Source organism: Myodes glareolus, chromosome 9 (genome assembly GCF_982192425.1).
Source record: "Myodes glareolus chromosome 9, mMyoGla1.1, whole genome shotgun sequence".
NCBI lineage: Eukaryota > Metazoa > Chordata > Mammalia > Rodentia > Cricetidae > Myodes > Myodes glareolus.
Window position 1 is genome coordinate 43,582,751 of NC_142034.1, and position 14,648 is coordinate 43,597,398.

Sequence of the window (14,648 nt, forward strand, 5' to 3'; positions counted from 1 at the left end):
GACCAGTGACAATCCCCCTTAGTAACAAATGGGGGCCCATGGTCCCATGTAGGAGGAACCTGAGGCTCAGAGAGGTTGTTCTGCTCTCCCAGGACCACACAGCTGCGGAGCCCACTGGGATCTCAGCCACGAGTCCAGTGTGCAAGCTTGCCCGTCTGAACCACATAACACCGTGCCTCAATCAATCCTGCTGCCACTGCGGGTGGCTCTACCGCTCCGGCTTTGCAGAAACTGGGCAAATTATATAATCCCTCCAGAGGTTACCTAGTTTCTGGGTTTCATTAATTCTAAGACACCTCTGTTTTAGATGCGCTGATATTTTAAGTGCACCAAGAACAAAAAGGTGCCATCAGCTAAGTTCCAACACACCCCAATCTGAGATGTCAACACACAAAAGGAAAAAGGTGTCTCCAAGTCTGGCGTAAGTGGGATGGGGATCCAGTGATCCTTATACTGTGTGTGCCAATGGTGGTCAATGATTCCATTCGTACACACATATTCATATGCACCCCGATATTAAGCCTCTCTACCTACGCAGTAATCCAAATCAAACAGAATTAAAAGCTAAAAGTCTAGGTTCATTGGTAAACTGCTCCTGAGTGATTCTCTGCCCCCCCCAGAGAGGAGAGGGAGGAAAAGAAACTAAAAAACTGCACGGCAGAGCTCTAGAGGGCAGTTTAAATACCCCAGGTGTGGTCTTCAACACTTCTGGGGAAGGAGCCGCCAAAACAGCAGGTTTTCTGAGAAGGGGCAGGGTTTGGAGAGAGACAGATGGGAGAAGGGGGGACTGAGGTGGAACTTCCCCCCCGAACACACACTTGTACACATGAGCACTACTGAGCGTGCGTGTGCGCGCACACGCACGCACACACACACACACATTCTTGGTGCCCCCTACCACTGCTGCCGTGAGAGCCTTCGAGCCTTTGCTAATAATTGGGACAGATGCACAGATAACTACACAAGGATGTGCTGGCCAAGCCCGCCTCGCAGGCCAGGACTCTGCTGCACACAAGGCTGTCACCTCAAGGTTGTTGTTAGCTCGCACTGCCAGGCAGAAGCTGTTCTGACCACCACCCACTGTATCGGCCAAGTCAGGCTGTCTGGCCTCGCTTCGGCAGAGCTGCAGAGCTCAAAGTGGCCAGGCTGGACAAGCAGGTACGCCTGGCTCCCTGGAAGACTACCAAGGACAGGCGCCTAAAGTGGCCAGTGGCTGCACAGCCTGCACCTTTTAGCCTGGCCCCTCTCCAGACCTCCCGTGGCCTCTGCAGTTATCTGAAACCACGGGACTTTAATAAGGTGGATTGTGGGCTGCTGGGCAGACAGCAGCCCTGTTCCAAGTGAGCCTTTACCCAGGGCACAGGCGCGGGCACAGGCAGGTCATGGCTGAGTGAGGGGTGGTCGGGCAGAGGAACAGAGGCCGCTCTCCCTTGTACAGAACTACAGCCTGTGCAGAGCTATGCAGAATGGGCAGCCTCCGCAAGCAAGAGCCAAGTGCAGACCCACACCGAGCCCCTGGGGGCAAGGCTGTCACCTCAGAATGTGTTCTGCATCTTGTTCACAGATTGCCACGCAGGCGCCAGTCACTTGGACCCCCAAGGTTGATGTGCAGAGACCAAGCTGGTTTAAAAATGAAGGCACTGTGCTTCTCAGGCACAGACCCTCAGGAGGTGCAGTACCACCCACCCCACCCTAGACTTCCTGTTTCATCAAGACGATACCTGCTGGCCATGCTGTTGGGGACTAAAAATTCCAAGAAAAGCCGGGAAGTGTGCAGGGTCTAAATGCCAGCACCTACTGGCACCAGCACTGCTGTGAGCGCCCTTCAGGTTTTACATTCAGTCAGGTCAGCAGGCACGCCTGGGAGGCAGGTGTCCTCCTGCCGCAGATGGGTGATGGAGCCCACCCAGGTCCTCAGATGTTTTCAGGCTCCCAAACCTGTTTTTCTACTCTGAGAACACAGGGCCTGGGATTGTGTGTGTGTGTGTGTGTGTGTGTGTGTGTGTGTGTGAGAGAGAGAGAGAGAGAGAGAGAGAGAGAGAGAGAGAGAGAGAGAAAGAGAGAGAGAGAGAGAAACCAGGACAGGCTGGAGGTTGACACAGGCATTTCTCTCGGGGAAACCGGGAGCGGGAAAAAAGGAAAAACTTCTATGCTTTCCCATCTGAACATGGACTCAAGTGGGAACTAAGAGCACACACACACACACACACACACACACACACACACACACACACCTTCCTTTGGCTCTCATCCCTTTCCACTCCAGTCAGCTGGGCTACGAAGTGTGGGATCTCACTTTATGACGCCAGGCTTGTAGGACATGGGGGCAGAGGGCAAGATGACCAAAGATGACCCTGCCTTCTTCCACACCCTGGTTCTGTTTAGGGCTTCTTCTTTTAGGCCCTTAAGAGATAAAGGCTCGGGCAGACACAGTAACACAGTTCTGTTATCCCAGCGCTGGGAAGGCAGAGGCAGGGGATCTCTGCAAGTTCTAGACCAGCTTAGTCTCCAAAACGATTGCCAAGCCTTCCAGGACTGCATAGCGGTGTCCTAGGTTTTTGTTTTGCTTGTTTTTCCTCCGGGTCTTTATTTTTAAAGAAGAGGGGGAGTTAGAGAGACATCTCAGAGGTTAAGAGCATTTTCTGCTCTTCCAGAGGACCTGACTTTGGATTCCTAGCACCCACGTCAGGTGCTCACAGCTGCCTCTAAGTTCCAGGGAGGTCCAATTCCTCTGACCTCTGCCAGCACCTGCTCTCAGGTGTACATGCATGTGCACACACACTTACTCACCTGCACTCAGGTGTACTTGCATGTGCATATACACTTACTTTTAAAAAAAAAGTTGAAGGGCTGGAGATGGCTCAGTGGTTCAGAGAACCTAAGTCAGGTTCTTAGCACCCATGTCAGGTGGCCCATACTGTTTGTAATCCAACTCCAGGGGCATCGGATGCCTCTGAGGGCACCCATACTCAATGCATATATTCCCACAATGACAGACACACCTACTCATAACTAAAAATAATAATAAATCTTAAAAAAACCAAGATACTTAAAAAAAATTCTTCAAGACAGGGATTCTCTGTGTAGCCCTGGCTGTCCTGAAACTAGCTAGCTCTATAAACCAGGCTGGCCCTAAATTTATAGAGATTCACCTGCCTCTGCCTCCTGAGTGCTGGGATTAAAGGCATGCACCACCACAGCCTGGCTTTAAAAGTTTTTAAAAATAAAACTCCCACAAACAAAACCACAGATCTTAGTAACTGTCTGTCTTAGTTAGGGTTTATATTGCTGAGGAGACACCATGACCACAGCAACTCTTATAAAGAAAATATTTAGTGGGGATGGCTTGCTTACAGTTTCAGAGGCTCGGTCAGTTATAAGAATGGCGGGGAGCAGGCAGCGTGCAGGTACTGGAGCTGACGGGGCTACATCCTGACTCAGAGGCAACAGGAAGTAGACTGCCCATCACACTCAGTGAAGCTTGAGAAAACAGACCTCAAAGTCTGCCCCAGAGTGATGCGCTTCCTCCAGCAAGGCCAAGCCTCCTAACTCCGCCACTCCCTTGGGGGCCACTTTCTTTCAGGGCACCCCATTGTCAGATCTGTTTTCATTTGGATAATATCAACCTGGTTGAGAAAGAACTCATTTGTCTTGAGAAGACAATGCCGGCTGAACCAATTAAATCTCTGACCAAAAAAGGGAGAACTTCGGGGCTGGAGAGATAGCTCAGAGGGTAAGAGCATTGACTGTTCTTCCTAGAGGTCCTGAGTTCAATTCCCAGCAACCATACGGTGGCTCACAGCCATTTGTAATGAGACCTGGTACCTTCCATGTCAGCAGTACATTGTATGCATAATAAATAAATAGATATTTTTTTAAAAGGGGGGAGAACTTCCTCTTTGCCGAGGGAAGTCAAATGCAGGGTTAGACAAGCTGCCATCACTAGACCCCACCTGCTGGGCAAGGCTGAGGCTTGAGGTTGCACGTACACAACTATGTCTCTGGGCAACCACAGAGGGCTCTGACCTTCAGCTGACCTTTCAGGACACACACACACACACACACACACACACACACACACATCCTTGGCTGTTGTTTTTGCCCCATCACCACCTCCCCAGGTCACTGGAAAAGTGAGGAAGGGATCAACAGGCTTCTCGGGTACCCATGAAGGCTCTGGGAATCCATGTTCTTGCTCCTTAACAAACCGTAGGATCCTGAGTAAGGCTGGCTGGGCAACCCAGAATCCATCAGTTTTCATGTGCACAGGTGCACCGGCCGACGTTCAAGTCTACTTAGTTAACAGAAGCACGATGAGGTTCTAGACACTTGGGCAAGGTCTGCCATGTGCAATCAGACATGAGAAAACGGGACCGCCAAGCCCAGGCTTCGGAGGGCACACTCTCCATAGCCTGGCCTCCACTGCAGTCTCTGCTGCACACTGCTTTGAGATGACGTCAAGTTCAAAGCTGCCAACAGTCCTGCCCAGGAGAAATAGCCGCTAACTTATTCCAGCTACTAGGAACACAAACGGCACCCTAACTCTTGGTGACACACTAGAAAAATGAATGGGGAAAGGTGTATAAAACACATACTTTGAACTCCAGATACAGATGAACCCCAAAGCTGCTGCCCAGGTGCATGAAGGTCTCTATGGGATCCTCAAGGGATAGGTACCCTGAATTATGTGACCAATTGCCCACAGTAAACAGGTAGTGAGATGTCTAGGGCACCTGGGGCCAAAGAGGATCTGGAGAGCGATGGAGACAGAGTTGAAGAAGATAGTCAGTATGTGGACTACTTAGTGGGTCTTATAATGGGGCTTGCCCCCATATGTTAGGAGCCAACAGTATGAACAAGGAGATGGGCTCCAAGCAGCTATCAGCTCCAAGACACAGCTGCCAGCATGTCACCAGCAAGGCTTTACTACTTTCAGTTGGGTGGTGGAAACCACGTGATTTGCACCCACCCACAGTCACGTGGACAGGCTTATGGGACCAGACCCAGGCTGAGGACAGGAAGCTCAGAGCAGCGTCACACAGACATCTCTTCCCTGAGAGATTCCATTTGCCCCTCGACACCAAGGAGTATAAGACGGCAGAGCCACGAAAGGTGGCTTGAGCCACTATCGCTCCACCCCATTCCCCTGCTGCCTGGTAGCAGCAGGCCTCCCTCGGCACCTCAGAGCTTATTCCCCTGCCTGCTCGGTCTTCTCCGTGCACAGCTAAACCCTGCAGTCCGGCTGGGTACACCGTGTTAGACGTGACGCACACTTTGGGACCTTTACAGTCGCTGTTCCTTCTTTTTCTTCTGTCAAGATGTCCCTTCTCAGCAATGACTTCCCTGGCCACTGTTTAAATCCAGCTCCCCTCCGTTCTCCCTCCCTGCTTGTTCTCCAGCTGCCTGACGTCCGGCTGGTTTGCCTCACTCCCGTAACAGAGTTCCATGAAGCAAGGACTCACACCCATCTCATTCACTGACAGAGCCGAAACACGGAGCACAGGGAGGCACAAACCAGATACCTAAGTTTCTATGGAATAAATAAACGAATGAAACACCACTCGCCCTGTGGCGGGCAACGTGGGAAAAGTGCTCTGCCCTGAAACGCCACCTGACAGAGAAGACTGCAGTGCCATCCAGGAAAGAAGATGACAATGTCCAGTACAATACCAGGTGGGCATGACAGAACACACCCAGCTGGTCAGGGCAGGGCCCTCAGCCATCCAGCAGAGACACCTGAGCAGTCTTCCTCATTCCATGGCCAGTGATTTGATGCCATAAAGACCTATTTACTGAGTCAAGAGTTAGCAGAGCTAACCCAGGGAAAACACACCACCACCCTCAGGGTCCTGTGTACCTGGTGAGGCCAGGGCACTAGACACCCACTAATGCCAGGTGGTGGGCCAGACAAGAAATCTTCCTGTTTGAAACACAAGCCCTGTGCCAGCAGACAGCACAGACCAGAGCGTGGAGTGGGGCTCTGCCTAGGCTGTTCCAACTCTACCCCGGAGACGCCTGTCCACCTGAGTCTCACGGGAAATCTCTCCCACTCCAGCTCCTCCTGACCCTCACCTAAGATAAACACACTGATGTTTATCCCAAACATCACTGATGTTTATTCCCAAACCCTGCAAGGCAAGATTCACTATGAAGAAACCACACGCACAAGAAGCTACCAAGAGGAACTGCCACCCCCCAAACAAAGCACTCCTCACCTGGAAGAAAGAGCCTCCCAGGACAGCGAAAGGCCAGAAGGTGCAGCCCCATGCTATTGCCCTTCAGAGCTCCCCCGCCACCCAAAGACAGGGCAAATCACTCTGGTCCCTGGAACTTGAGTCTTTCCTCCTTCCCTGGCTAAAAGTCCTTTCCAAGGACAGGCTTCCAGGCAGTCTGTCCAGCAAGATCTCCCTTGGGGCAAAGGTCAGCCCTTCCAGTTTGCTTATCTGGCCTGGCTAGTAAACCATCCCTGCCCCGAAGCCCAGTCTTATCACTCAGGTCTGCCTTGTCCTTTACTCTGCTCCCGACACATAAACCCAGAACCCAGAACTCCAGAGTGGTTTCCACCAGGCAGCCAACCCAACCAAGCTGAGCTGCTTAGGTACACCAGTCCCACGTTCTTCACCAGTGTACCCCACTCCTACAGGTCACTCTGTCCTCGACCTCAAAGTACTCACAGAACTGGCCCAAGCCTTCAAGATAGTTGGGAAGTGTCAGATTAGCTCCAGGAACTCAAGGTCCCCGGGAGGGCAAGGACTCGGCCCCGCATAAAGTTCCCTAGGCATTTAACTCGGCCTTCTGTGAGAGGCCAATGGCAGGTTAAAGTCTGGGTGAGTGCCACGCACAAGAACCTACCGGGGGTCGGGTGAGGGCCTGAAACAGGAGATTTCGGCTAGTGAGAGTGGGTGGAGGAGACAGCCCACAGCAAAGGTCTTTGCAGTTGTAAAGCCCTCCACACAGAGATTCCTTTCCCTAGCAATCAGAGAAACACATCTTTCTCCTGGGGAGGGCCCTGGAAATTGCCACAGGGAATGAGGAAACCCAAGCAATTATCACCTGCCTCCTGCTCCGTGAAGGGAGGCAGAGGTTTATGGAGAGCACCAGGATCCAGTGGAACGTGGGGCCCAATTCAAAAGGAATGCAAGAAGCACACAGCAGGACTCCCCGCCCCGCCCCCAAATCCCTTGACTCCTTTGAGGAGGTCTATAAATCAATGAACGCTGGCGAGACCCTCCAAGTCCGGGGACGAATCATTCCCAGCTCTTTAGGGAAAAGCAGGGCCAAAAGTGGGAATGGGGAGGTATGAAGACGGTATGGAACACGGTCTAGGGCTGTGTGGGAACCAGGTGTACAGAGGCTGCGATGCTAGGCCCTGGGAGACACTTGTCGCAGCAGAGAAGCGGTTGGGTCAACTTACACCGAGGTGGACTGTAGGCTTTTATAGGGCTCAAGGACGTAAGCCGGCAGCCTGAGCACACCTCCACCCACAGCAGCGCCGCTCTGAGGGTAAGCAGGTCCTGTTTCAAATCCCTTAGCTGGCTGGCTCTGTCTTCAGACCCTTCAGATACCCCGGGAAAGAGGAGCAGAAAAAAAAAAAAAAAAAAAAAAAAAAAAAAAACAGGCTCCGCGCGGTCGCCACCACCTACGGAAAAACTTCGCCACGCACAGTTCTCTAGGGAAGCAGCCCAGCCAAGAGCAGGGCGCTGATGTGTATGTCTGGGGCGGAGAGGGTGCGCATAAGCCCCCTTCCAACCCCACCAAATCCCCCTAAAACACTTCTGCAAACAGTGCCGTAGGGAGTGCAGTCACCCTCCTCGGGCACCAAGCTCATGCACCCACCTGGGCGCTGGGCCGAGGGCCCCGGAGCGGACAGAGGGGTCAGTGGCTTCGCCTTTGAGCCCCCGCCAGACAGCGCAGGTACCCCGATCTCCCTGCCGGCGTGGAGAGGGTAGATGCGACCGACGGATCCTTCAACTTCCAGCTCCCGGGTCCAGGCCAGGTGCGTCCCGAGGCCGCCACTTACCTGGCATCCGGAAGCCGGCGGGGTGCGCATCCCCCGACCGGCCGCGGGTCGGGCTGCTGCAGAAGGAATAGAAGCCAGGCGCCGGTCGAGTCGGGTCGGGCGGGGCACGCAAAGACCAAGCCAGCACCTCCTCCGAAAACAATCCGGGCGGCGCGCTGCTCCGCACCAGTTGAAGCCGCCGGTCCCGCCTCCGCCTGCACCCGTTGCCGGGAGACCCGCGTGGGCCGAAGGGGCTCTTTGTATCAAAGCTGCCGTGACATCACGAGGCGCCGGTGCTGCCGAGGCTCTGGCTGCAGGGCCTCCGTGCAGGGGGCGGGCCCTGAGGCCCGGCGGTCTGGGAACCCGAGCCGCGGGGGCGGGGCCCAGGTAGCCCCGCCCACAAAAGGTAAGGGGCAGGTGGCGGAGGCGGCATCCTCCAATGGCCGAAGGATTGGCTCCTCGGTGGGTGGAGCTCGCCCGAGCGCGCAGTTGCTGCAGCCCGGGGTAGGGGGATTGGGGCCAGGGATCAAAGAAGACTAGAGTTTGTGCTTACTCTCCCGGCGGCTCAGTGCAGCGTCACGGCTGTCACTATTGGGCGAGATTCAGGCAGCACTACCCGGCCTGTTCAAGCTCAGGACGAAAGGCTGCCAAACTCTGCCCCAACCCACCACAAGCTGGAGTCTGATTTGTTTAGCCTCAAGACTTACCCATAGTTAGTCCAGCACCAAGATACAAGTGGCAACAAAACGAGAGAAACACAACAGAAAGCGGGGCTTACATTAGAAATGCTACCCTCTCAGGCCTTCATAGTATTCAAGATTAAAAGGAGGCGGAAATGTTAGGACTAAAGCAAAGCAACAAACGTTAAGAACGCAGCTTCCCTTCAACTTGACAGTGTCTTACACAACTGGAGAAAACAGATTACTTTCCTAACTGACAGGCCCCAAGCTATCTTCTGAGGTCTTTACTGCTCTACAAAATGATGCAAGCAAGCACTTGGGTATGGCTGGAACAGGCAGAGTGGATTCACATCACACACACGCACACACCACACGCACACACACCACATACACACACGCACACACACCACACACACGCACACACCACACACACACCACACACACACACACGCACACACTCACACCACACGCACACACACCACACACACACACGCACACACACCACACACACCACACACACCACACACACACACACACACACACACCTCTTTCTGCTGCTTGCCCACGTGCTCTGTTAGTGGTTCCCAACCTCCGGGTCTTATATCAGATATTTACATTACAATTCATAACAGTAGCAAAGCTATAGTTATGAAGTAGGAACAAAAACAAGTTTATGGTTGGAGTCCAACAGCATGAGGAACTGTGTTAAAGGGTTGTAGCACTAGGAAGGTGAGACCCGCTGCTCTAGTCCTTTGCTCTCAACTCCTTCCTCACCCACTGCGTGTCCTGCAGTAAATTCCCAGTTACCTCTCTTTACCTGATCAAAGCCCACTAGAGCTGCAGCTTTGCTTAGACAGTAGTGTTAGCTAGAGAGGTCTGTGAGGGGGAACTTCCTGGTAATGTCTGTGAGGGGGGAAATTCCATCCCCTGAGGCCTTCTCTAAATTTATGTCTTGTAGTTTCTATATGACCTTTGGAACTGTGCTCAAGACACCACCGACTGTTTCTTCCACTCTCTGTCCAGCCCCACAGTCCTGGGTGGGTAGAGTCAATGAACTGAATCTTGGCTCTGGAGGAACGCAGACCTGGGTTTGAGGCCTGCTTGTCTGCTCTTTGTCCTGGGAGTTCCCATTACCTTTCTGAGACTCGGTCTGAAGGAGGGGAACGCCACAGTCCAGTGCCCGGCTTGCTGTGTACTCTCACAGTGCCACACTGAATGTTAAGCCCTAGGCAAAGGCAGGACTCTCAAATGCTTGAGTGCTCAGCCCTGAGACCTGGGCTCAGCAGGCTCCAGCGGTTTCAGGCGTGGCTAAATTCAGGCGACCTACCCTGGCGTGCCTTTGCTTCCAAGGCCCATCTGGACTACTCCAGAGAGCAGGACCCAAGGCAGTTGTTCCTCCTGGGTCTCTACTGCCATTCAACAAAAACAGTGAGGGAAAAAGAGAGCTGGCAAGTCCCTCCTGGCCACCCCAGGCCAGGAAACCCAGCCATGGCTTTGAAAACATTTGAAATCACTGGTCCAGTTATGCATACCCTCTTCTCTAAGGTTCCCCTGCCCCAGACAACATATTTAAGAATTCTACTGAGTGGATGGTGTCCGTGGAGCCCTCTTTATTTTTCTCACAGGAAGAGGGTTATTGGTCCTGAAAACCAAAATGAGCCTGGACATGGTAGTTTATGCCAGTAAACCCAACAGAGTCTGAGGCTGGAGGATTGCCATGAGTTTGAGGGCAGTCTATGCTACAGAGTGAAACATTTTCTCAACAACAATGAAACCAAAAGGCCAAGTGCTGGGGTGCTGGGACACCTTGAACACCGCTGCTGCCTTCGGTTTAGCACCAGGAAGTTGCCCAATGTGCGGGAGCCTCAGTTTCTTCCTCTGTAAAATTGAAATAAGATGCTTCCTCTTTCAGGTGTGAGCTCTGGGTGAGATGGTGAATGAAGTACCTGTCCAATGCAATGCCTGTCATACTTCAGCATTCTGTTACTCCACACCACACACTGACAGCCCCTGTCGCCTGCCCCGGCTGCACTTACTGTCTAACTCAGTCTCAGCTCTGTGGGTCCCAGAACCAAGGGCCATGACTAAAAGCCCCTGGGAAAATTGAGTTTAGCTCATCTATACACTCAAGAGAACACTGGTAAGATATTTCAGGATTTAAGAGGTAACAATGATGGGCATTTTAGATTAGACTAGTGATTTTTTTTTTTAACTTTTCGCGTTTATTTGTTTTGGTCTTTTTTGAGAAAGCATTTTTTTCCGGCTGTCCTGGAACTCGCTCTGTAGATCACACTGGCTTCAGACTCAGAGATCTGCCTCCTGAGTCCTAAGACTAAAGGGGTACACCACTGCTGCCCAGCAATTTTAAACATTTTTAAATGTTGGGAAGATCAAAATAAAACCAAAAAGTCCTTAGCGTAGAGTCTGGGATGTCAGGCACTCAGCTCAGGGAATAGAAGCCATTGTTAGCTATATGAAGGGTTAATAACCAAAAAGCTTCAGGCCATCTGAGAAACTCCCTGCAGGAAGATTTAACACACTCCCTGGGCAGTTAGGAGCAGGGAGGCCCAGACTACGGTCAGCATGCCAGGGGAATGCCTGATGCAGATGCCAATGTGATAAGGACCTCCACCAAAATGTGTGACCTTGGGAAAGCTGAAGATAGGTCTGCAGTCAAGAATCTTCCAAAATTCCCCTTTCTGTACACTCTCCACTCCCTGAGCGGTCTGGTTAAAGAACAGCTCTGCTCCTCACCTCCACTAACCCCATCCAACTCTATCCTGATGGCAAAGGGTTGAGAGGAGAGCAGGGAGGAACCGAAAGGGCTTGTGGGGGAATTTACCCCTAACTTCCAGGAGAGACCTGCCACCTGCCACCAGGGCTCAGGGGACCAATGATGTTGAGGTGGAGGTAGTAACTGGACTGAGGAACTTCAAGAATTGAATAACATGTGGAGACCCAGGAGTTCAGGCAACTCTCCATGTCCCTGGTTCAAAGGGTTTAAGGGCTGTAATGCATTGTGGGTAAGCCCAGCACTTGGGAGGTAGAAGCAGAAGGACAGAGAGTTCAAGGTTATCCTCAGCTAAGAAAGTGAGTGTAAAGCCAGCTGGGGCCACCCAACAAAACATAATGCTAGGCATGGAAGTGGACGCCTATCACCTCACTTTGTAGAAGGTGGAGGCAGAGGATCAGCCTCAGCTATGTAATTTGAGAACAGCCTGTGCTACGTGACATTGCCTCAAACAATATCAGCAGCAAAGCCCAGTTTAATGGTGCAAGCCCGATTTATGTAATAATTCTAGGTCAGCCACGGTTGAACCACAAGACTGTCTCAAACAGACCAAAAGTAAAGATAACCAGACAACACCAAAACCCCACAGAGAACAAGTCTGAAGGAGTTAACAGAAAGGAGCTGGGGATGTGGCACCGCGGGAAGACATCTTGTTTAGCATGCCCAAAGTACTGGTTCAGTACCCAGCACTGTACAAAAAAAGCACCCAAGAGTGAGCTAAAAGGAAATATAGTTCTTCTCCTCAGCAGAGCACCCTGCCCCTGTCCTTGAGGCTAGGGACATCAGGTAGGTCTTAGTAGACTGGTCCTTTAAGTATGGCCGTGTTTTACATATTGCGGAGTCAAACTGTATCAAGGCAAGAAAACTGTGGCTAAGTAGCCCGTGAACTCTTCTGCCTCTTTTATGGGCAGGGAGACTGAGGCTCAGAAGGGGCTGGGGCGTTTCCAAACCACACAGAGAGCTGTGCACTAAACATCATCTCCTTCCTGCTCTGGTTTGGATGAAAGTAAAATGGGCAGGGAGCCGCCTTTCCCAGCCTGCTAGCCCAGCAGCCTGAGTCTCTTAAAGGAGCTCACTTTCTTTTTCTTTTTTCTTTTATTTTTTGAGACAGGGTTTCCTCTGTGTAACACCTCTGGTTGTAGACCAGGCTGGCCTCGAAATCGCAGGAGATCCGCCTGCCTCTGCCTCCCGAGGGCTGGGATTAATGGTGTGCGCCACCACCGCCTGACTTTCTTTTTGAGGAGAAACAAATTCAAACCAAATCCTCTTCCAGACAATTCTTCCAAAGAATGTATCCAAGAATAACTTTTAGAAAGCCCAGCCACTCTGAAGAGTGATTCTTTCTGTCATGGGACCAACTTTCCTGTGGGTGTGGGCACACCATACTCCCATGAGTTGAATGTCTGAGTTGGTAGAGGCTGACAGAAAATGTCAGTGAGGAGTCCTGCCCTCCCGAGCACATGGTTTGGGTGCTGTAGGTGAAGAGGGGGATGATCAGTTCGGGTCAGAACATTCCTCCTAACCTAGAACCATGTTTTCTCCGCTGCCAGCACCCTGCAGCTCACCTGACATTGGATGCAGGGAAAGGGCACCTTACTCACTATTAATACGACCCTGACCCGAGCAACCGATACCTGCCACCCTTAGCTGAGCGAGCAGAGAACAGCTGGATGCTGACAGCAATAGAAAACAGCCCCCTAGGTCTGGCCTCAGGGGTCTCAACATCGGTTCTCTGAACCTCCCTGGGTTCAGTGGAGACCCTGCCTGAGAAGAGACGGAGGCAACTGATGAGAGGGGAGCAGCTCCGTGGTTAAGAGTACATTCTGCTCTTGCAGGGGGCCCCAGCTCAGTTCCCAGCACCTGCATCAGGAAGCCTACAACTGTCTGTAACTCAGGCTCCAGGGATCCAATGCTCTCTTCTAGACTCTGAGGGCACCGGTACTCACGTGGACATATCCACACACAGATACATATACACATAATTTTAAAAGGAAAATAAACCCTGCTTCACAAAGCTGCCTTCTGCCTTCAGTAGGCACGTGGTGGCACATGCTACCCAGCATCACACACATACTTATGGTGGAAACAAACGAACAAGTAAATAAATAAATGGTCAACAAGACAGCTCATCCAGTGAAGTCACTTGCCTGGGTCCCACATGATGGAGGGGAGAAAAACTGACTCCCACAGATTGTCCTCTGCCCTGCACACACACTAAATAAATGTAATAAATTTTTTCTTAAAAAAAAAAAGCTTGAGACAGGTTCTTTCTACATAGCCCTGGTTGTCCTAGAACTCACTATTTAGACCAGTTAAACCTAGAACTCACAAGAGATCCACCTGCCTCTGTCTTCCATGGGCTGGGATTAAAGGTGTGCACCACCATTCCCCAATTAATATTCTTTCCAAGACAGGATTTCTCTGTGTAGCTCCAGCTGTCCTGGAACTCATTATATAGACCAGTCTGGCCTCAAACTCACAGATATCCACCTGCCTCTGCCTCCCTGAGTGTTGAGATTAAAGGCATGTGCCACCAACATCTGGCTCCAATGACATTTCTTAAGATTAAAGCAATAAAAGAGTTTCAGTTTCGCTTCTGTCTACTTGACATATGGTCTTCCATGTGAGGTCACATTTATCACCTCTCCTCCAGGCTCACCACACCCTGAAAGCAACCCCAAGTCGGGAATGGCTTTGCTCCTCCCTGCTGTCCAGTCCACCTGTGACAGGCAGGATCTTAGCCAGGCTTGCCCTTCCCCCCCCTAGCTTCAGTCTCTCCATGATGGACTTCAGTCACTAACTAGAACTGTCAACATCAGTCACGCTGGGCCACATGAGTGGGTTGCTTCTGTCAACACACACACACACACACACCCTGGACATGGCTCCTGTTCAGTCGTGCGGCTGTGCAGCAAAGCCTGCTGGGACTGTACCACATGCTCCTCCTGTCACCTCTCTTCAGAGGTTCCTAGAGCGCACACACTTAGAAAGTGTCAGCTGTGACCAAAGTCTCAGCTTCCAGTCCCAGAACACAGAGGCTGCATCATGACTGTACAGTGGCCTAGGGAAAGGAGAGCGGAACAAGCAGGCCGGCCGGAGCCTAAAGGGCAGTGGCCTGTCAGGAAACCTGAGAGGCTCCGGAAGCCTGAGCCCAGTCTCTCCCTGGGAAGCAGAACCA

The 14,648-nt window shown here is 51.9% G+C and overlaps 1 protein-coding gene across 4 annotated transcripts in view; it reads right to left on the reverse strand.

Annotated features, from left to right (window-relative positions):
- The window catches only part of Rab11fip4 (RAB11 family interacting protein 4), a 112,078-nt gene that overhangs the window by 32,786 nt on the left and 64,644 nt on the right, over nt 1-14,648 (reverse strand). Inside the window, exon 1 of one of the 4 annotated variants that reach the window (XM_087910232.1) lies at nt 8,021-8,327. The exons of 2 other annotated variants lie outside the window; for them this stretch is intronic. In XM_087910232.1, coding sequence (XP_087766358.1) covers nt 8,021-8,050 — 30 coding nt within the window. In that variant the 5' untranslated portion in view covers nt 8,051-8,327. Of the gene's footprint in view, nt 1-7,836; nt 7,971-8,020; nt 8,328-14,648 lie in introns of those variants that run through there. One more of the 4 variants, XM_087910233.1, reaches the window with a different exon arrangement.